Source organism: Idiotropiscis lumnitzeri, chromosome 13, assembly GCF_059441095.1.
Source record: "Idiotropiscis lumnitzeri isolate Australia: NSW breed Sydney's pygmy pipehorse chromosome 13, RoL_Ilum_1.0, whole genome shotgun sequence".
Classification (NCBI taxonomy): Eukaryota; Metazoa; Chordata; class Actinopteri; order Syngnathiformes; family Syngnathidae; genus Idiotropiscis; species Idiotropiscis lumnitzeri.
In genome coordinates, this window is record NC_142403.1 from 5,491,866 (window position 1) to 5,513,126 (window position 21,261).

The 21,261-nt window shown below is 38.9% G+C and overlaps 1 protein-coding gene across 1 annotated transcript in view; it reads left to right on the forward strand.

The window, feature by feature from the left end:
* The first annotated feature begins 542 nt into the window (after nt 1–542).
* Nucleotides 543–21,261, forward strand: part of fcho1 (FCH and mu domain containing endocytic adaptor 1) — a 35,117-nt gene continuing 14,398 nt past the window's right edge. The window contains exons 1-11 of the mRNA XM_088312534.1: nt 543–654; nt 9,828–9,881; nt 14,528–14,619; nt 16,115–16,189; nt 17,041–17,182; nt 17,327–17,479; nt 17,661–17,765; nt 19,774–19,872; nt 19,999–20,095; nt 20,311–20,428; nt 20,571–20,595. Of these exons, the coding sequence (XP_088168660.1) occupies nt 9,852–9,881; nt 14,528–14,619; nt 16,115–16,189; nt 17,041–17,182; nt 17,327–17,479; nt 17,661–17,765; nt 19,774–19,872; nt 19,999–20,095; nt 20,311–20,428; nt 20,571–20,595 (936 nt within the window). The 5' untranslated portion in view covers nt 543–654; nt 9,828–9,851. The remainder of the gene's footprint in view (nt 655–9,827; nt 9,882–14,527; nt 14,620–16,114; nt 16,190–17,040; nt 17,183–17,326; nt 17,480–17,660; nt 17,766–19,773; nt 19,873–19,998; nt 20,096–20,310; nt 20,429–20,570; nt 20,596–21,261) is intronic.

Genomic DNA, 21,261 nt, shown 5'->3' on the forward strand with positions numbered 1-21,261 from the left:
ATAACTACATTAAAGTAAATTGAATCTTTATTTCAGTATTTGTATTTGTTCCCTTAAAGTTGGGCGAAGAAGCGTCTCAGATGCGCATTTTAGTAACGTTGATGTAGTTGGCGTCATCATCCAGGTGGGGGTGCCGAAGCTTTCTAATGATTTTTTTTGTGTTTGAATACAGAAAATAGCGGCAGTAAAAAGCGGCCACGCCACATAGCATTCAATGCGAGAACAGCGCGTGGAGTGGTATCAAAGTGAAAACAAATGCATTCACAGCCCACGTCGTACATTCGTTGCAAATTACAGAAAAAAAGCCGCTATCAATTGACTCGCGCTATCTAGTTTCTCCAGATGAGCCAGGAGCCAGGAGTGAGGAGTGTTCGTGTGTAATTAATTAACCAATAAGATACGAGTATTCACTTTAAAACACGCCTCTTCACGGTTGCTATGCCTACTTCGCTGTTCTTTTTGAGTGACGGGTTCGGCAGCCAATCGTCGTTGTGCAGGGTGTGAGCGAGGGAGTGCACCCTGGAAAGCGTCGTTCATTTCTACTACAGCAAGCAAACGAGCGGTTGAGGTTACCTACGAGACCGTCGGATGGAGGCTGCCGAAACACTGGGAGAGGATAATGATATATGAACGTCTGCGGCGAAGTCTACACAGGTCACAAATTACCTTTTATTTCAGTTTACGTCTGCTCCACCATCATTACGAACACATTTTATGTGTAAAGACGCGATTTGTTCATGTGTGGCTGAGGCTGCACTGTTGTTGACACTAGCTAACGCAGCGAAGGTGCAGTTCACCTGAAGAAACTTGAGTATTAGTTTCAAAATGCATGTAAATATGAAACCGAAGTTTAAAGATTAGTTATCTTTTCCGTAATAGAAACGAAGTGTCCGGTTATTCAAAGAGGCAGGTTTTTGTCTAATTTTATAGATAACATTAATGCTATTTACTTTTTTGTCAGTATTGAGTATGAATTGTGTCGCCTTAACGGATTTTTCAGACTGGTTTCAGTGCAGCCATTTTGAAGATCTCATGATGTAAATTCCTAAATTTAACTGAACTTTTCTTGCACGAGTGGCTGCGTGACTAAATGTGCTCACACCATTTATCTTTTCATTTCTTTTCTATCACGTCTTGTGACTTGTTAGTCTATCACCGCAGGTGTAGCCCAAATAGTTTTAATTTCAGTAACCTTTCTGTCTCTTTTGAACAAATCGCTGTTCAGAAATGTTATACAAAAGGTTATAAACATATTTCTTTATTGGGTTGCTGCGCTGGTTGTTTTGGCCCGTAAAGGTTTTGTTGGTCTTTAATAGATATCCAGTCGGGCTTCATTTAGAAACTTTGACATTTTTGTTTAAAAATGATTAAATCACATTTAAAATTGTTTCATCAAATACATCCCACTTTAACAAGGAGAAAAAGGTACCTCATTTGTCAAATTAGATCAAGCCAGTCCAGAGATTTGACGTTCATAAAATGTCATTGTTTTAATGCAATTACCTAAATGAAAGGAAAAAATCTTGTGATGAAGCAATGTAGTCCATTAACTTCAAAATGCAACTTCTCTTTAATGGCTAAGGATTTTTGTTGCAAAATTTCAGGATACCCTCAATGACCTTGGAAGAAGTAGGTCAAGGAGGTCACATGATGACACAACATGCTGCCTCAGGACAATCGAAATGCTGCATCTGATTTGAGCTCATTGGAAATTAGAAACCGGATTTGACTGCACACTAAGACCCTACGGTATTTATTCACGAGTGCAGACACTTTCAGCCAATCAGAGGGAGGCTGCTGGCGCCCATATTGAATAAATTGGCATCATCCATCCATCCATCCATCCATCCATCCGTTTTGCATAATTTCATCAAAGTAGGGCACGTCGCATATCGCAATATTCCCCTTAATATATATATATATATATATATATATATATATATATATATATATATATATATATATATATATATATATATATATATATATATATATATATATATATATATACACACACACAACACAGCCTTCGTGGAGCTTTGTGATCCCACTCTAATGTAATATAAAAATATCACAGTGCAATGCAATTTAAAAAAACATGAAAGCGAAAAGCAGAAGTCAGCAGGCTTATTTTAATCCAGTTTATGTATTTTAGATTTTCTAAACGGGTCAATTTGACCTGCAACATCAGCAGGGTTAAACAGTATATTAAAGGTCTCTCAACAGAATGACAATTAAAATTCAATGACAATGTACGCTCAGGTAGAGTGGCAAATTTCTGACTCCTGGTCAAGCCTAGCTGACTGTCATATTGCTTCTTTCATTTTTTTGTTTGGAGGCATCTGAAAAATTTAGGATAAAGCTGTAAGACATACCCATTTCTGTGCATGAAAATATATCAACACATGAATGAAAAAGAACACTTTTCACATTGCCATATCTTATGGGTGTAACAATTCTTAATTGATTATAAATTGTTTATAACATAAATGATTGTTATTAATATTATTATTGTTATTGTCATCATTCTACTTTTTAAAAAATTATTATTACTATTATTATCATCATCACCTCAAACTAGTGCTGGAAAACATCCGTCCATTCTAAGTCAGTTGACTTACCAAAAAAGTATTGTGAAATTCTTTCGGCAAAGTCTGTACTTATAAGCAATGCTTATCCTTGTTTACATTTGTGGGTGCTGTGTTGGAAAAACAAGGTTATCAGCAAATTTGAGGGTACTTGTTAACAAACATGCAAGTCGTATTAGTGTGCAGTCTATTAACCCAAGCGCTGGCAGCCCTGCATCAAAAGAGAGCATGCTAGCGCGGCTAGTGCTGTATAATACCGTGTTAGCGTAATTTTGTATTTTTTTATTTATTTTGCACCTTTTATTAGGAATTGAAGTTGAACATTGTTTCTGGACAACATTGTATTGAGCCAGAGTTTGTTACAGTAAATAAAAATAAAATAAAAGCGTTCCTCTGGATTGATGTCCATATATTATTTGGTTACTTTTTGAAATTGCCCTTTTAACCCCATTGGCCGTGTGTTACTGTCTCATGGCACACATGAGCAGTTGTTTTTTCCACTTGTCTTGACTTCTTCCTCTCAGTGTACACGTAAATAAACGGATATTCATGCAGAAAAAAATGCCTTGAGCATTCTTTTGAACCGAGGACCTCGAATTACTTGAGGACTCCTTTGAGCCGTACTGAAAAAGTGTAAAAGTTAGTGTCGCGCCCATTTACATACTTTTCCCTGCTACTTCTATTCTTTCCTTTTACGATCTGAATCAGAGTGGATCATCTCTTGATGTATCTAGTGCAGCCGTCTAGCTAGAATAGTAGCTGTGACACCAAGCTAATAGCAAAGCCAGTGGCAAAAAAGTGGCATGCTCAAGAAAATGAGCACTGACGAGAACACACTTTACTGCTTACAGCCAATTGTGTGGCCATTGCCCCAGCAACACTTGGAGCAAATTGAAAGGCGCCGGTGAATAATACGTCCCCCCAAATTTCGATTTGAATGGACAAGCCTATACCTGCTGAATTGTTATAAATAGGCCAAGAGCAAGAATATGCACGTTTTCAGCAATGTATAATAGTTTGACCTTACTCAATGAATGTAATATTCTTTGAGCAAGGGCCGCAGCACGCCGAGCACCTTGACGGAACATGACAGAACTAAACAATTGCAAACCAATTACTGTTGGCAACTCCCCGCCACACACTTAACGACGTGCTGCAACTGAAAAAATGTGATCCATTGGGTTCGTATCGGAAAACGTTTTGAGTTTTGTACATCACCACATCCCTGAACGTGATAAACAGCATAAAAAAATAGATGGGTGGATGAATATACAAGACGGATTTATTTATTTTTTAGCCACAAACAACATGGCACAATTGTCACAGAAGAAGTAGATTGCCCTTACCACTGTAGTGATATTTAATAATAAAAAGAGAGGAAAAGGGCAAGAATTAAATTAGAGTGTGCGGATATTTGACACGCTGTTGGCAGTGACCACCCCATTCATTGACTGCACTTGTTGCTTTTGGCAGCAAAGATGCTCCGCGCTTTGCATTTTAGCCTCAGCAACATATGAAATCATATAGTTTGGTATTATCTTTAGAGTATACAATATGTACTATATATATATATATTGGCTGGATCTCACGTCATGTTTGTTGTTAAAAACGTGTTACATGGCATTCACTTGCGATTCAAATTGCAGCAGAAATATAGTTGGCAAATTTTGTGGCACTCAATAAAATTAGATTCAGAACCTCGCACATTGCGTGACTGTTCATTCACGGTGGGCCGCGTGTCTCGGTGTCCGGCGGCCCTAAAATGTGTAAACCTGCAGGTTACTACAGACAGTCTTGCAAAGAAATACTGTTTTAACCGCTCATTAAAGACCATGACTTGTGCTTGAGGCTGTAAATGTGTCCAGCCAAGGTGCCTCTCCTCCACAGATGGAAGGATCCTGGGGCACTTTGGGCCTGGCTCTCTTTCTGGGTTACTAGTTCATTTACTGCTTCCCTGTGGACAATGATCAACACAGATTTTTTTTGTAGAAACAAAAAACAAGAACGCAAGACAGTGCTGGAGTTAAGTAGTAATTGTCCTAAAGGCATTTTTTTTGGGAAATATTTGTTCTTGGATTTCAACATGGGTAGCATTTCATATTGTTGGTGATTTTTTGAATCATTCAGAATTGCACTATATTTATATTCCTTAATGTTAGTAGAGCATTGGATATGTTCTGTAGTTGGGTAGTGGTGTTGTGAGTCAATTAGTGGTTCGGGGTATTGTGGGGAGGGTGAGGATGTTGCAACTGGTGGCATTTTTTTCTCTTGCGTCGTCCACCCAACTCGAGATGCAACCCCCTCCGCCATCACGTCTCCGGTTTGGGAGCGCAGAGGGCTGACAGTGAGCTAAAATTCTGGGCCGCCGCAGCACCCTCTTTGAAGGGACTGGAAGTGAGGTTTCACCAACGTACAAATGTGAACTACTTTTTTGGACTTGAAGCTGATAGCAAGCTCTTTGTCCCCTAGCACACTTCAAATATATAATAATTATAAAACGCAAACGCACAAACATCCCAATGCGTCTCTCAGCATTTCGACACTCATTTTAGGAAATTTATTACGTTGCTGCTTTCAGTGCTACGTGTAATGAATGTCTTCTTGAATCACTCTCCTTTGATTTACTGTCGTCTCCACATCTATATGTTAACTAGTGCTGTTGTAATGAATAGTTCAGTGCCAAAATATAGCAGACAATTCAAGCAAAAAAATGGATCTATTGTGAGTCATTAAATATAGCAAATAGCTACAGTTGGATACATAGCCTCAATTCAATGAGAGGTTGTTAGATTGTGTAGAGTGTTTTCTGTGTCAGAGTAATGTATGCTCATGCAAGCGACGCCTGCATGGCACATGGTTACAGACTGCAGTAATGCTGCATTGACAAAACTGCATTCAGGCGAGGACAATGAGGAGACTGCCTGGCCTATGTTCATCACTCGGATTCCTCCCATTTTTCCTCTCGTAGTCAGTAAAAGGAAAGTCTCTTATTACTTTAATGGCTTTTCTGTACTGTGCTGATTTTTGTCACAATTGAATTAAATACAGTTATGTCACTGCCTTTGTAATAATAATTGATTTGGTTTTATTTGTTAGGCTTTGTTGTGTTGTTGTGGTTTGCAGAAGTTAATGTATGAAGAAGGATTCACGCGTTTATGTTGATTTACAAGGTCCACCCACCGCTGTGGAAAGGTTTAGTGAGATCACATTAATTCATCATTTTTCGCATTAATGTGAAACAAGCACCTTTACGCAGCAATTGTAAAATTGCATACAAAAATGCAGGAGTATGCACACCCAAAAATGTGTTTTTATGACGGCCGAGTCTGCCTATCAGCATGGCACACCTTGACTGCCAATTGTAAATATATTTTCTTTGCAAGAAAATAGCCATACATATGAGGAGTACAATAGGCTGTTTTCAAATGTAGGAAATAGCTGCATTGATTCCTACATTGCTGTGTGTTTGTTGGCAGCCTGACCTGTTTCCTTCTTTCCTTCTTCCATACAAATAAAATCACAAAAAATGCATTTTATATGTACTTGGGTTTTCTTTGTCTGATATTTGCATTTGATTGATAACATCAAACACTTAACTGGTAAAAGTAAGAATTTGAGAAAAGGTCAAATACTGTTTTATAGTATATATATATATATATATATATATATATATATATATATATATATATATATATATATATATATAATGCATATTTTTACTGAGCGTCACATCAAGTTAAATCTTACCAAAAGGAAAGGCATGAACAAGATGTTAAGCACAGAAAACTTCAAATGTTAAATATTCAGTGAGATTTTACACTGCAAAAACAAAACAACATGCCATAACATACCCAAAAATTAACTACACAGAATTACAATTTTTTTAAAGTCTCAAATAATCCAGTATAAAGACACAAAGTGTGAAATACACCATGAATAACTATATACAAGGCCATGACGGGTTCTGGCAAATGTGCCAATCTCAACAAATGTGGCCACCACGTTACTGGCCCTGGCCCTACTGCACCGACTGCTGAGCTCCAAACCCGAGTTTGCGGCCAGTACCCTCTTCTAATGCTTAGTGGTGTGAGGTTTTGCTAACTTACACACGTGCAGCCCAAGCTTGCATCCGTTACACTTGTATGCATGTTAGGTAATTGAAGCTCACTGAAAAATAAGTCCTGACACAATTTGGTCTCCTCTCCATGCTTAGCCAAACTGAGGGACAGATGAGTCAATGCACAGTGAAGGTTTCCACTTAACTGCAATTATTACAGCGTTGAAGGATCTCGGACAACACATGGAAAGAGAAAGCAAAATCCTCACAGAAAGGAGCCAGCAAAGTGTCATGTTAGAAGCGACTGGCTCTTCAGTGAAAACGAACCAGTGAACCAATGTGACTTTGTCAAGGTTTCAGATAAATTTGCATCTAAGAGGCTTTCATCTTCCTCTCCTCCCCAGTTTTATAAATTCTCGCCTTCATGGATATAATTTAGCCAGATAATTTTGTCTACTTTATGTCTGTTATGACACAGGTTTCTTAACATACTACATTCTCAGCAATGCTTTTTGCATTGAACCCAATTTTTCTCTCGCTCTTTGCTAGATGAGCCTGCTCTGTAGCATTTTGTACATCAGGACCTGGGGCGTCGCACCTGCTCTCATAGAAATGTTAACCTACAGAGGGAGGAGACTATGTACAGTAGGTGTTCAGGAGGTGTGAGTTTGTTGACCTTCATCTCTTTGTTGGCGACATCTGCTAGTACTCTTGGTTCTGTGGGGGTGGAAGAAAACCTGTTCACATTGGGATGAAAAGATGCTCCGTTTGTTTTGTTTTGTAATTTGGCTGGCTGCGTTTCACTGTTTGAGGATTTTATTCATTCGTCCCCATCTGTCCTCCAGACTTATTTTTTTGATGGTGGCAATCTGAGTGCCGTTACACAGCCCAAGTTTGGCTATGCTCTGTGACGAGATAATAGTTTGCAATGTCTCTTCTGATAGTCCATTTGCTTTGTCTTTCTGACTAATCCACTACATTTTTGCTGACATGATCCTACGTGCAGAACTGTGTTTTAAGATTCAAATCTCCTTCGCTTAGCTCCCAGCGATTTTTGACCGCTAGTCTCCTGGTTCACTATCAGACATTTATTGCAGCAGGCCTGAGAATAATTCCCAAATAATGGCTCAGACCAGAGCTGGGTGTAGTCTGCCTTTTGCTCTGAATTCACAGATTTAAAAAAAAAAAAAACAAACATCCATTCATGTTCATTTAGCTATTTCTTTCTTTATCTGCTATGGGAAAATAATCATGAAATACATTTTTTCTTTTTGTTTTTAATATTTTATTACTCTTCCTTGAGTCGTAAACTCACCGTGGTGATGGAACCGTGTTGTTTGGAGCATTATGCATCATAGTTTCTCAATATTTTCAGTCCCTTGCAATTTAAAAAAAAAAGCTTCTGGCTTATTTGCAGTTATGCTCACCAGGCTCGCGGTATGTTGCAGCTTTTTTCCTGGTGGTGAAGTCCTGGTATTCCAATCGGATCTTAAACTTCAGTTGGATCCCGGGATTCACTCGAACCTTGATGCCATGACCTGTTGGAAGCATGGTAGTACACTGCAGTAGCATTGCATCCAGCTATTTCCAGGATCAACAAACTGATAATGTATTACTGTAATGACAGAGAATATTTATACACACTGCCTCGTCCGACAGTGGGGAAGAACTACTTAATTTCAAAGCAAAAAAGTATCTAAAGAAACTGTTTATGTAACAAACATGCTTGCATTGCATACATTAGTAACACACTGCGCGGATGGTTGTTTGTAACCAGTTCAGAGTGCCCGAAGACGGCTGAGATAGGCTCCAGTACGCACGTGGCCCTCGTGAGGATCAGCGGCTTTGAAATGAATGGATGCAATTTTAGAGCACTTGTCTTAACAGAAATTGTAATATTCAAACATCATACTAGTTTGGGACAATTCAGTTATTTCATTATGTGCCGTTCTATGTTACTGAGTACAAGACTTGATGTTATTAGCATTGTTGGGCAAGTCACTTCCAAAATGTGCTATATTACTTTGTTATATTACATTCAGAGCTGGGCGCTTGGCCCTTTTTTGCCAATCAGTCCCCCGCCCTCCGGCTGCAATCTGGCTAGTCTTCTGGCCTCGACCTCCTGCCTTGTTCATAAAAATTATTATCGGCCGGTTAATTAGTCAGGCTCGAGTGCTGTGTTTTCTTGGATAAATTCACTGGTCTATTATGTCATTATCTACAAGCATAAAGAGTTTGAACACAATACAAGGATCAGGATTTTTAATGGCCAAACCATAAATAGAAGCAGGTGGTCTCCTTTTTTTCCAATTTGATCGAGTTGATGACTAAAGTTTTAACCACACAAGTACCGTAGGCCCACGTACCGATCAGTCCCCTCCCTGGTGGCTTTTCCACTTCTACCATCCCCTTCAATCACTCCTCCTCTCAGCCTTTTTCCTTTGCTCGCCCCATCTTCTGAGATTTTCTTTTCAAGTATTTTATGAATCTCTTTAATTCCCCCGGAGTCTCCTTCCTACACTGAATAATGTGTCTCATGTGTTTTCATGAAGACATTGCATTCCTAAACCTTGTTTTTTTCCTTGTTCAGATTACTGCTTTGATGACAGCCCTGCTGTTCGTAGTGGACGCCGACATAAGGCTGTGGCAAATAACAACAAAAAAGAAAAAAAAACAAGATTGCGGCTCACCTACCTCAAACTGTGATTCCAGAACACATAAATATCATTTCTATGTCATCTTACAACTGCGTTTATAAAGCCATTTGCAGCTCACACTCTTCGTAACATCCGCTAACAACTCATGCCAAACTTTTAGCTCCTCCCCTATTTACGGAAAAAAGATGTTGGTCTCTCAGGCAACCTGTATCGCTTGAACCTTTTTACTTGATGCCAACTACTAATTTCTCATTATCCATTGCTCGTAATAGTATCTTAAAAGCACAAATCTGTGACCTATTCATCGAATTCCAGTTGCATAGGTTCCACAGAAAAAACTAAAATTTAGAATCACGGATTGTGAAAAGGCGGGGTTTCACTGTATTGCATTTGATTTGTAAGACAGCAAATAGGAAGGAATTAAAGAACTTTTGTCTTTATAAAGTGTACCAGTACACATGACAAGTAAGACAAAACCTGAACTCAAGTTCTAACAAATATGCTTCCTTTCTACTTTGATTACAGAGCATGGTGACTATCTGTTGAGTGATGATGGCTTTCTTTCAGAACAACTTCTGGGTAAGTGCCTCAATAACTGCAATATTCTATATCTACATCTATCTCCACAATTTTGTGCACAATACTTACATGGAATCTACTATACATTCGAGAGTCTCTGTTAGTGTAGGGCACTTAACAACCACTTCTACAATTAAGAAGCAAAACGTTCTTACTTAAAGGTGACGTCAACCCCCAAAAATATTTTTGCAATATGTTTTTCACTTCTGATTGATATTGCGTTTTTGTGGAATACTAGTTAAGCGACAAAGTCTACCATTTAGCCTTTTTGTTTGTTTTAAGATTCTAAACCACATTGTCAGTAAGGATTACAGTTATAGACATGTGTTGTGTTGTGTTGAAACTACAAATTGAGCTAGCAAATCGGGACGTGACGCTTCATTGGAAATTGATTTGAACCACTGGCTGTATGCCTGTCTGCAACGCACATGCGCAGTAGTGGTAATCTAGGTCATCCATGATGTAAAACAGGAACATTGTTGGTTAATTGAGTTTCATGGCTTACCCGTGTTAGCGTTAGCAACAGAGTCCGAAGGTCTGGGTGCATTTCACCAAATGACTTAATACGACGTAAACCTCCCTTTCATGGCAGCACGGCGGTGATAAACGATATCTAATCTCTCTAATCTCGTTGCACACTTGAGTACAATGACAATAAAGGGATTTCTAATTTCTAATTTCTAATCTAAAAACGGAAGCACGTTGCGGCTGATGCCCGATTTAATTTCTGACATAGTGACAGTCGTGTCCGGAAGCTGTAGTTGGCACATACAATCTACCGTGTGTGTGTGATGGTAGCATAACATATTGAGGTGTCTACTGTGGATTATGGCGGCACATGTGCGACCTCACAGGCTCTCACGATCACACAGAGTGTGGCCTTTATGAACTCAGACATCTCAGCACACCTAACAATGAAACATAACCTACTTTGGTCGTTAGAGTGCATTTGCCTAATTTTACTCATTTAATTTCAGTGAAATATAAGAAAAGTGAAATATGTTTCTTTTAGTATTCATTGGTAGTGTCATATTAGTAGTGCCACTCAGCATAGTGTATAGCTTTTGGTTACATTTAAAATGCCCTAAACATTTACACGCTTGCTCCTAACATCAATGCGTATTGCGTTTGTGGATGGCTGCAGCACCACACGAGCGCACACCGACAAGCAAGGCAGTGATTTAAAAATTAAATAAATACAAAATGAAATCTAAACAAATAGAAATCGGAAACTGAAAATCGAATGGAATCAGTGCTCGGGTGAATAGTTACATCCCGACTTGCAAAGTAACTGTACAATGCTCCCTTTGGCAAGGTGTTAAGTTTGCTTTTGTTGCCCTGTAATTAGTTTTAATTAATTACATCTGAGAGCAGTGAGAGAAGGCTGAGCCTCAAGGACGCATTCGATAAATGCTCACACACAGGAGCGTGCACACATGCACGCCCTTATGATTAAGAAGATTGTCTATATAGTTAATGATGTACTGTTCGATTTAAGTTTACCAAATAGATGACTGAAAATGAAATTACAGTAAATTAGAACTTAATTTCTCATTCTTGTTTAAACACAATTATTATTCTTAATCCTAAAAAATATTTGCAATTAATCCAGTATAGTTTCAGTTTGGTTTTAGGTTTCACACATTTTGCAGAATTTACGATAAAAAAAAGAATCCTGATTTGACGTTTTGCTTACCCGTTTCAGTGTGCAAGCCAGTCTCATCATTTTAACAGGAAAATGAATGACTATGTATCATTTTAATAAAATAGAATGAAATGCTTTATTTAAAATAACAAAACCCCCCAAAAAACCAAGTGTTTTAATAAAAACAGAATACTGGTGGGAAGTAGCATGTGGCTGAGCCGCAAGAACGCTATATTGACCAAAATATATATATATAAGCAGTTGATAAAACGAATCATATGTAATCCGCATCCCGAGTGTTAAGGCACGAATAATTTAAGGATTCTTGAAATTTTAAGATCATCCATCCATTCCTTCTTTCAACTGCTAATCCTCACTAGGGTCGCAGGCATTCTACAGCCTATCCCAGCCTCTCACAGTCTTTAATCTGTTTCGATTCATTTTCAACGGTGCTTACCATCCCGCTTGACCAATCTGAGCACATGCTTAGTCGCAGAAAGCCTTCATAAGCAAATTGCTCTAGAGAAATTTTACACATTCACCGCTCTGCCTCCCCATACTTTCTTCTCTCCCATCAGTCTCTTCATTGTGATGGTAATGAGCTCCCTCGTGCGTAGCCAAAATGGTCAATTTAAGAGATTGACAACGGGCAAGGGAAGAGGGGGTTTGTATAATTCACTTTGCACTCATTAGACTTAAGTATTGCATTTAGTTTTTGCATATGCTCACTCTTTGATCTCGGGCTAACAACAATTGCAAGATTTTTTAGCACCCACAGTTGTGATATATTCCTCTGGGATTACATTCCAATAGGATGAATATTATGAAGTGCAACTGCGGGCTCTTTAGTTTTACAAATATGAGCCGTGAAACTTCAAATCAACCCCCTTGGATTTACCATCTGTGTTCATTGTCGTCAACAATTCCTGAAAAGAAAGCTGTGCTGATGCAACAGTGGATTAATCGCTACTTCCCACCTTCACATCAACGGCCGGTATAAATTGCATTGAATCCCCACCACAAATGAATCTGTACACATGAAAAAACAATATTTGAAAGGGATATCAAAGTGGCAAAATTGAACTTGCCTACCCTACTGAAATCAAAGCTCCCATCTCTAAACGGTTGGTTTTCTTACAGAAGCAACTCATGACTTGAGACTGATCACAACACACATTTAGAGGCTGCCGTTAATAGCCAAGCAACAACGCCTTGAGTTAATATTTGAATACATTTGCCTTTTCAAATGTAATGGAAGGAAGTGGAAGTGCTCATACTTCTTCTTTTTCAAATATGTTGACTGTTAACGATCCTCGATACTGAATGTACAGATGACAGACACTAGGCTGTTTGCAGCAGTGAACAGGTGCTGTAGAGTGTGTGTGCGTGTGTGCGTGTTGCTAGGTTGAGTGGCAACTCACCTAGCTGTTGTGAGGGTCAGGTTGCAACAGCAGAAGCTTGCCAACTGCATGAACAGGACACATTCTTGAGAGTCGTCATCATCAATCGCTCCACCCTTTGCCTCATTTCATCCAGACATTTGATTAGTTCTTAGCTATTAAAAATAACAACAATGACAATAACAAACACAATTAAAATTTGAAACTCAATCTTTCTTGCGACTTATCTATTTTATCTGCCCCCTTTTTTTTAAATTACTGTACACTGAATTATGCTGGCATTTCATATTCTGTCTTTAACCAAAGGGTCGCCTTGTCCACTTTGTGTTAGCAAAACGTAACTTTCAACATAATGACATTGTTGTTTGAAATGTTTAAATACATTTAATGTAATGGTGCCATGTTGATTTTTAGTGTCATCCACAACATACCTCAGTGATGCATGTTTTTGGGGAGCGAAAGATACTGCTCATTTGCATTACATAGCTCTATATTAAAGTCGTGATTTCTTTTTTTTTTTTGTTGATATTATTGTTCATGTATATTTTATTGGTTATATGGACTCTTAGTAGTAATTATTGTATGGCAAGTATTTTGGTAAGTAAGTGATTGCAATGAAGGCAGCTCAAAAGTTGCTTTGTGTCATTTTTTTTATTCATGCATGAGCTGACACAAGTGATCAAAGTGACAAACTTGCTATTGGCTTTTTCACAGACCTCCCTAAAGTGCTCAATGTTTGTTTTGTCAAGTACTCCAGTCTGCATGTCTTTCTGTGTAGGGTGCGTACGTGTGTGCGTGCGTGTGCGTGCGTGTGTGCGTTCCTTCCCATTCCAGGGATTCCCCTGGTACCTGGGAATTGGTCTGTTCTGCTCCGACAGGGTTATTTTAGGACTTGAGAAGCTGTGCGTCTTGTGTGCACAGAGGACAGAGCTTTTTGAAACGGTAGCTTGCGAAACAATCAATGTAGGCATTTTTCGAAAAATAGTGAAGGTCACTCACTTTTGCTGGTAGTTAAATGACTTGATGATTTGATTGATTTCAATAAAACATATCTTTAAAGAACTGCGGTGATATAATTTTGATCATTTGATGTGTACACTGCTCATGATACTTTCGAATTTCATTTCATTTTTTTTCCCAGTTTTGTCGTTAGGGGGAAATGCGACAATTTCACAGCAGAATGCCTGGCCGAAGTTTTTTTTTTTTTTTTTTTTTAATCTTTAAACAAGGGAAAGGCCACTGGAATAATTTCTTGAATCCTAATTAAAATGTTGACTTGTAGTTGGAGGGTTTGCTGTATTTCATTACCCAATGGCAAAATGCTAAAGAGAAATTGTGTTTGCACAATGAGATCATTATTCCAAGAAATGTCTATTATTCATTGAAGTCATCAAAACTACTGAAAGGAAATGCCTCTGGTGGATGCTACGCTAATTAATACAATGTTATCCTGATCAAATTCCTCATGATCGACAAACCGTGTGTTTAGCCATCCTCAGTCTATTTTGAAACTTATAGCACCAAAGAGCTACCTTATTTCTTTAGAGCATCACTCTGATTTGAGTTTTAACAGGCTATTTGTGTTGTTTGTGCCTTGGCAGGGGGAGAAAAATGCCGGCTTTGACGTGCTTTACCACAACATGAAGCACGGCCAGCTGGCAACCAAGGAACTTGCCGAGTTTGTTCGTGAGAGGTAAGGTTTGTGCGTATTTGTGAAAATCTGTGAGTGAGATGATGCGAGTAATGAGAATCTCCGCATCCATGTACTTAGGAGTGGTAGAGGAGATTTTGTCAGCGTTATGCAAAATGTTCAGCTGCTGTAAACAGACCATTTTCAACATTTAAATCAGAAGTGATACGCTTAAGTGTATGGTTTATCATACTAGATGTGCTTGAATCAGTTATGATAAAATTTAAACCAGTTTTGGGGGGGGGGCACAGCATGTGACAATCATGACATTGATTCTAAGGGCCTGTACACATTCCTTGCGAGGGAAAATTCAATTATCTGCTGAGACATGCAACAAATACGATGTCCAGAATTGAAGAGTGCGAGATTCCACAGGATAAGAGAGTCAGTGGTACTGATGAAGCACATCCATCTTCATCCGGCTCTGCATTCCCGAAAGTCTTTTCTAAAAAAAAAAACAAAGAGAACATGAGAAAAGACCTACTGGACCAAATTTCAGTTGTTGCAATCTGTCAATACTGTTGAAATTTTGAACTTCTCTTTTGTGAATCCAACTAACAAATAAGAAAGCCATTCATTTAATCTGTGACAGAGTGGAGATGAAAATGGTTAGAAGTGTCGTCAGTGAAGCTTGCGCCTCTTTGTTTCATAATAGTTGATGATAATGATGGTTAATAATTATGAACACGGCTTTTGTTTTAAATTCAATTTGGGAATAATGTTATTGATACTATTGCATTTTCTGTTGGCTAAGGTAATAGTAGCAGCAGCCAGCCACTGATCCCAGTATACAATCTACAGTCAATAATGTTCTGCTCCAGTCCATTATGTGGCCGAAATGTTTACTTTGCAAAGTGATTAGCAACTGCTTAACAGTGAGAAGAACCACGTGTCGCCTCCTATAAGGATGTATATATATATTTTTTTTTTTACACAAATCTTTGGATCACCGTGCTTTCAGCAGAATCACCACAGACGACTGCAAAGAAGATTTGCTGCACTATTTGAGCATATCTCAAGAAACAGTACCATATGCGTCTGTATTAATCTCTAAGTCCTCAGAAGCAAGTTGTTATATTTGCCCTTTGGACATTTGGATCAATATTACTGTCTTCTTTCTCCTTGGGGTCTGCAGATTTGTTTTAAAAGTTTAATGTGCAGCCTTGCTTATTTAGTCCATTAATCATTTCACCATGGCTTACGGTTAACATTTACCTAGAACTGGCATTCTGTTAAATAAATATACATCATCATTTAAAATATGAGGCCTTAAAGATGGTGTTGCACACAACTGCTATTTGAATTAGTCAATAAGTGACAACATTGCAGAATAAAGATGATTGTGATGCACCTTTACACTGCTGTTCTGCACGGTGTATACAAACAAGGTGCAGAGTGTAAAGGGTTGAATTGTGCTGCAATGTTCAAGTTTCCATGGCTGCTTTTAAATAAGTGTCAATGTGTGTTATTCTGCTGATGTTGGTTGTTTTTTTTCCAGAGCTGCCATCGAGGAGACCTACTCCAAATCCATGGGAAAATTGGCTAAGATGGCCAGCAATGGAAGCCCACAAGGGTGAGTGGGTACATGAAAATCCAAATTGTCATTAAATTGTGTACCGTTGGAAAAGTGTTGATCCTTTATTATAAATAGTACCATGGCTCCGTATAAGATATGGATGAGTACCATCTGCACAGCCAAATGTTCACATTCATTGCTTGTCCTTTTTCTTTCTTCTTTTTCTTTGTTTCTGCTCCCTGCACTATTTAAATAAGGCAAGCACTTAACACCATATTGTCATATATACTGTATATTATCGAGTGCTGTGAAAAAGTATTTGCCCCCTTCCTCAGTTCTGTTTTTGGCATATTTAGCACTCACAAAGGTTTAATTTCATCAATGCAATTTCAATATCACACTGAAACAACACAAGTATATGTGCAAATACTTTCTCACAGCATTGTATGTTTTTCTTTTGTACCGGAAAATGTTTGTGCATCTTATGTTCTGTAAAGCTCTTTGTTACAGCTACAGCTGTTGTGAAGGCGCTAGATAAATAAAGATGTATTGTATTGTATTTATAGTGAAGGAGCAGTCTCTCTTCTTTTACCTTGCTGCAGTAAAGTCTTTGGGTATACGTACTTAAATTGTGTCTTTCAAAGGTGCAGGTGAGGTTCAGTGTGGCCACATATTAGTTGTTACCATCCCAGTAAGTCCTGAGGATGGGTTTTAATTACATGGCCCATGCACCCACTTTTGCTCAAGAATTGACTAATTTCAACGTGGTGGTCAAAAGGGCAAGACACTTGTGACCTAAAAAAATACTGCAAGAAGCCTCTCTTGTTAAAAGTCAAGTTGGTTACAAGAAGAACTGCAATTTCCTGATCCCTTCTTATTTGCATTGTGCTTGTGTGTTTTTTCCCCAGGACGTTTGCACCAATGTGGGATGTGTTCAGAGTGTCCTCTGACAAACTGGCTCTCTGTCATCTTGAGCTCATGAGAAAGATGAACGATCTCATTCGGGACATCAACAAGTATGGTGATGAGCAGGTCAAAATTCACCGCAAGGTAATTTGTTTGACATTTGTGTCACATTGTAAATAGAACCCAACGTTCTGTAGTCCTGTCTTTCACAGGATGATCTCTACCACACACGCTAACATCCACACACAGGCTTAAAATATTTTGTTTGTATGTGTGTATGTTATTTAGACAAAAGAGGACATGGTGGGGACTGTAGAGGCGGTGCAGGCACTGCAAATTCAGAGTGGCCACCTTCAGAAGTCCAAAGAGGGTTACCATGCCAAATGTTTAGAGCTGGAGCGGCTCAGGAAGGAGGGAGCTCCACTGAAGGAGCAGGAAAAAGTTGGCGACTATTTATTTGTATAATTTTAAGCAATATGAAAATTAAAAAACAACTTTTTTTTTTCCATTTGATGAAATGATGCTTTTTGAATCAACATTTAATGTGGAAATTATTAAGCAAGTAAACATTTTTCCATTGATCACAATATCTTATTTTTTTTGTAATTTTTCCTCCCACCAGGCAGAGCTGAAGTCTAAGAAAGCGGCAGAATCATTTGCACTGTGCATTGAAAAGCACAATCGAGTGGGAGGAGAGTTTGAACAGAAGATGACCGAGTCTGCTCAGGTCAGCTTTGATTCCAGGCCTGCCCCTTTTTTTGTATTTTGGGAGGGTGGGGTTGGCGGAGTCCGCCACCTTACATTTGCAATCTATCTGGGTTGTCCGTCCCAACCATGTACATTAACCTCACAATTTAGCTGGTCTGTAACTTCTGAAAATGTTACTCAGCACCCGAAATCCCCCAAAATCAGAACTTAATCACATCTAATCATACATCCTGCCCCCTTGCTCCCTTAATCACTACCTCCACTCTGCCGTGGTTCCTGCTGCTATCCCCATGGAAATCATCAACAAAACGTAGTGACTGACTTTTTTTCTTACATTTCAAATGATTTTGAGACTCATGGTTTACAATGATCTCTTTTATAGGCTTATTTGAAAAAGTTTCAAGGGGCCATATTATGCAAAATCAACTTTTTTGAGCTTTTCGCCCTGTTAAAATGCTAATGTTTCACCAAAAATTCCCCCAGTGGTGTTTTGCTCCATTTAACGGCCGCTGCTGGCTTTGGACACCGCAGAATGGAGATGACGAGCCATTGACTCAGAGTGGCGGCCTAATGAATGACATTGAGCCTGGAGTAGTGTGTGGTGTAGGGTAGGGCTGGGCGATATGACCTCAAATCAATATCGCGATAAATTGGGCAATTTTACCTCGATGACGATAAATGCACGATAAATCTCCCCCCTATCGCGTCCACCTCTGAGACGTTCTCTCGTATGGTGTCGCCTCCGTTATGGGCTGTTGTCACTTGTACAACCTTGCTTCTCACTTTGAACTTTTAGCACAAGCATGGTTGTGTTGTGGGTGGTGAAAAAGAAAAGGTTGGACGCGCTGATTCAGGTGCTTACGACGCACTTTGTAGTTCATGTTCTTTTGCTCAAACATCATCTTTATGGAACCCAAAACATTTCCAAACGACAGATGTCGAATTTCTTTTCGGGACAAGCGCGACAAGAACAATTTCAACGAATGTTACGTCGTCTTCAGCCGTGTCAGCCGCTTCAGGATTTGAATCGCCAGTTACGAACGCGTCTTTGTTTACATTCTTGTTCAACTGGGTAGAGTCACGTGACCACTCGCGCTATAGCCGTCTTAAAGAGGCATGAACATCGCCGCAGACAGAAAAGACTTTTCTTTTCCTTTTTTTTTAGACACCGAATTTACCGACATGGGCAAAATGATGTCGGCCATTGTAATACATTTTGGTAACGGTAAATTTTCGGTTTATCGCCCAGCCCTAGTGTAGGGCTGTTTGGGTCTAATGTAAAAATGCCATTAGTCTGCCTAGTAATAACTGTTCATTATTGTATTGTGGGTGGTGCGCACAGTAACCAGCTTCAGGACGACATCAGGAAAGTGGTGCGACAGCCACACGGCAAGAGGTGGGGTTTTAGTGAACCAGCCGTCTATCTTCCGGATTAGAAAAATAGTCACCAGAATAACTCCTATTTAATAAGAAATTAGATTGCCATTGTGCCGATAGTAATATATAATATAATATAATATAATATAATATAATATAATATATGGTTGCCTATAGTTAACTGTGGAAGCTTAAATTACTATGATTTGGCCCCTTTAAGAATGATCTAAATTATCTAAATAACTCACCAGTGGGGTTTTCATCATGTCTAGCAAAAGCTAAGACTGTCATGATCATTACATAATGTGATTGTTTGTTCTGCTAAATACTAACACATGCTGAAATTTATGTCTTAATGAGGTATTGATTCCGTATACCGATATATTTTGATTTGATTTCTTGATTTAATCGATCCCAGAAGGCATAGCCATTTTTTACATTGCTATGAAAAACAATAAGTAACCTAATTGTAGACATTCATGCATTATGTAATGTATGATGGATAATGGAGATATTTCAACAGGCCTTGGTCTCAGTACTAACACAATAGTGGAAATCAGAAGAATTATCCAAATAAGATGCATGCTGAATAAACTATAACAGTAGAAAAAAGACTAATTGTGTGTCTTTTTGAATATGTGTTCCTGTAGCGATTCCAGGAAATTGAGGAGGCCCATTTGCAACAGATGAAACAGTTAATTAAAGGTTATTCCCATTCCATTGAAGACACTCATGTACAAGTTGGGCAGGTATGTTTGACGGTTCACTGAAATACAAAAACTGGTAACATCTCAGACTAAACATCACATATTATTCATGATTTATTTGTTTTTGCATATATTGGAACATAATAATAATTTTCTGCCCCGCTGCAGGTACACGAGGAATTCAAGCAAAATGTAGAAAACATAGGCATCAATACCCTCATCCAGAAATTTGCTGAACTGAAGGGGACAGGCAAGGAGAGGCCAGGTAATTAACTCACTCGGATGAAATGCATACACACTCAGCTTGCAAGACCACATTATGAAAATGTCAGAATAATTCATACGAGCAAAATAAAGTGAGTTTCAGTGTAGTCAACATACAAGAAGGATTTAAGCTGTGTGTACCACGGTGCACTTGATTGACTGTGTACGGGATGGGAATACCAAACAAATTGACAGGTGCTTGTGTGTATGTCGCAGCTGTTGTTGGTTTTGAGGAGTACATCACAGCTACAGCACCCGAGGGCGGGAAGAAGAGTCGGGCAAAAGCCTTCAGGATTCCCGGCTTAGGCAAGAGGGACAAGGAACCAGACTCCACGTGAGCTCAAACAGATGGATGCACACACCCACATTCTTTGTCCTGATCTTATTTGTTTGATGGGCTGTATTTTTTGCTGCTGACTCAATTTTGTTTTACTGAATAATTAAAGCAAATTGATTCCTGCTTGTTTGTTTTGCAGGGATTCCGCTGTGACAGAGATACCGGTCAGTATCGCACCTTCCTCACAGCTGCCAGTGATGACAATATCAATCTAGTCTGACTGTTAAAATGCTCATTCTTTTATAGCCGGGCTGGGCAATTTAAATTATGGAGGCGGCCATCATTTTTCATCAGCTCTACTCTGGGGCCAGATAGGACCACTCACTTCTTAACCTGATGTGTGACAAAAATACTCCGTATTTTAAATACTGACAAAATGAGTGAATATGTCTGATTTTCATTGAACTCATGTACATAACAGTACCTTAAAATATTTCATAAGCTGTCTGCCATCTAGTGGTGAAAGGTGATATTACAATTTTAAATTATACAGTGGCCCCCTCTTTTTTTTGTGGGGGGTGGGGGGTGGTGGAGGGGCTATGCTGGCCTAGGAATATATTATGTTATATGGTGGGATTGGGTAACAGATTGGTGCCAGAAACAGCTAATAAAGTTTTTAAATCGGACCGCGAGGCATGTTTACTCGCACATTCAGCGTATTTCAGTATTTATCATATAACCGTTAAAACATGTGTTCTTCAAAGTAATTTAAGTGTAGGCATTCATTTTATAAATAACCGGTATGTAGTTCCTCCATGAGCCATCACCTTATTGTGGTGGATGGGTTTGCATTTCGCAATGATCCTAGGAACTAACTTGTCTGGGGCTTT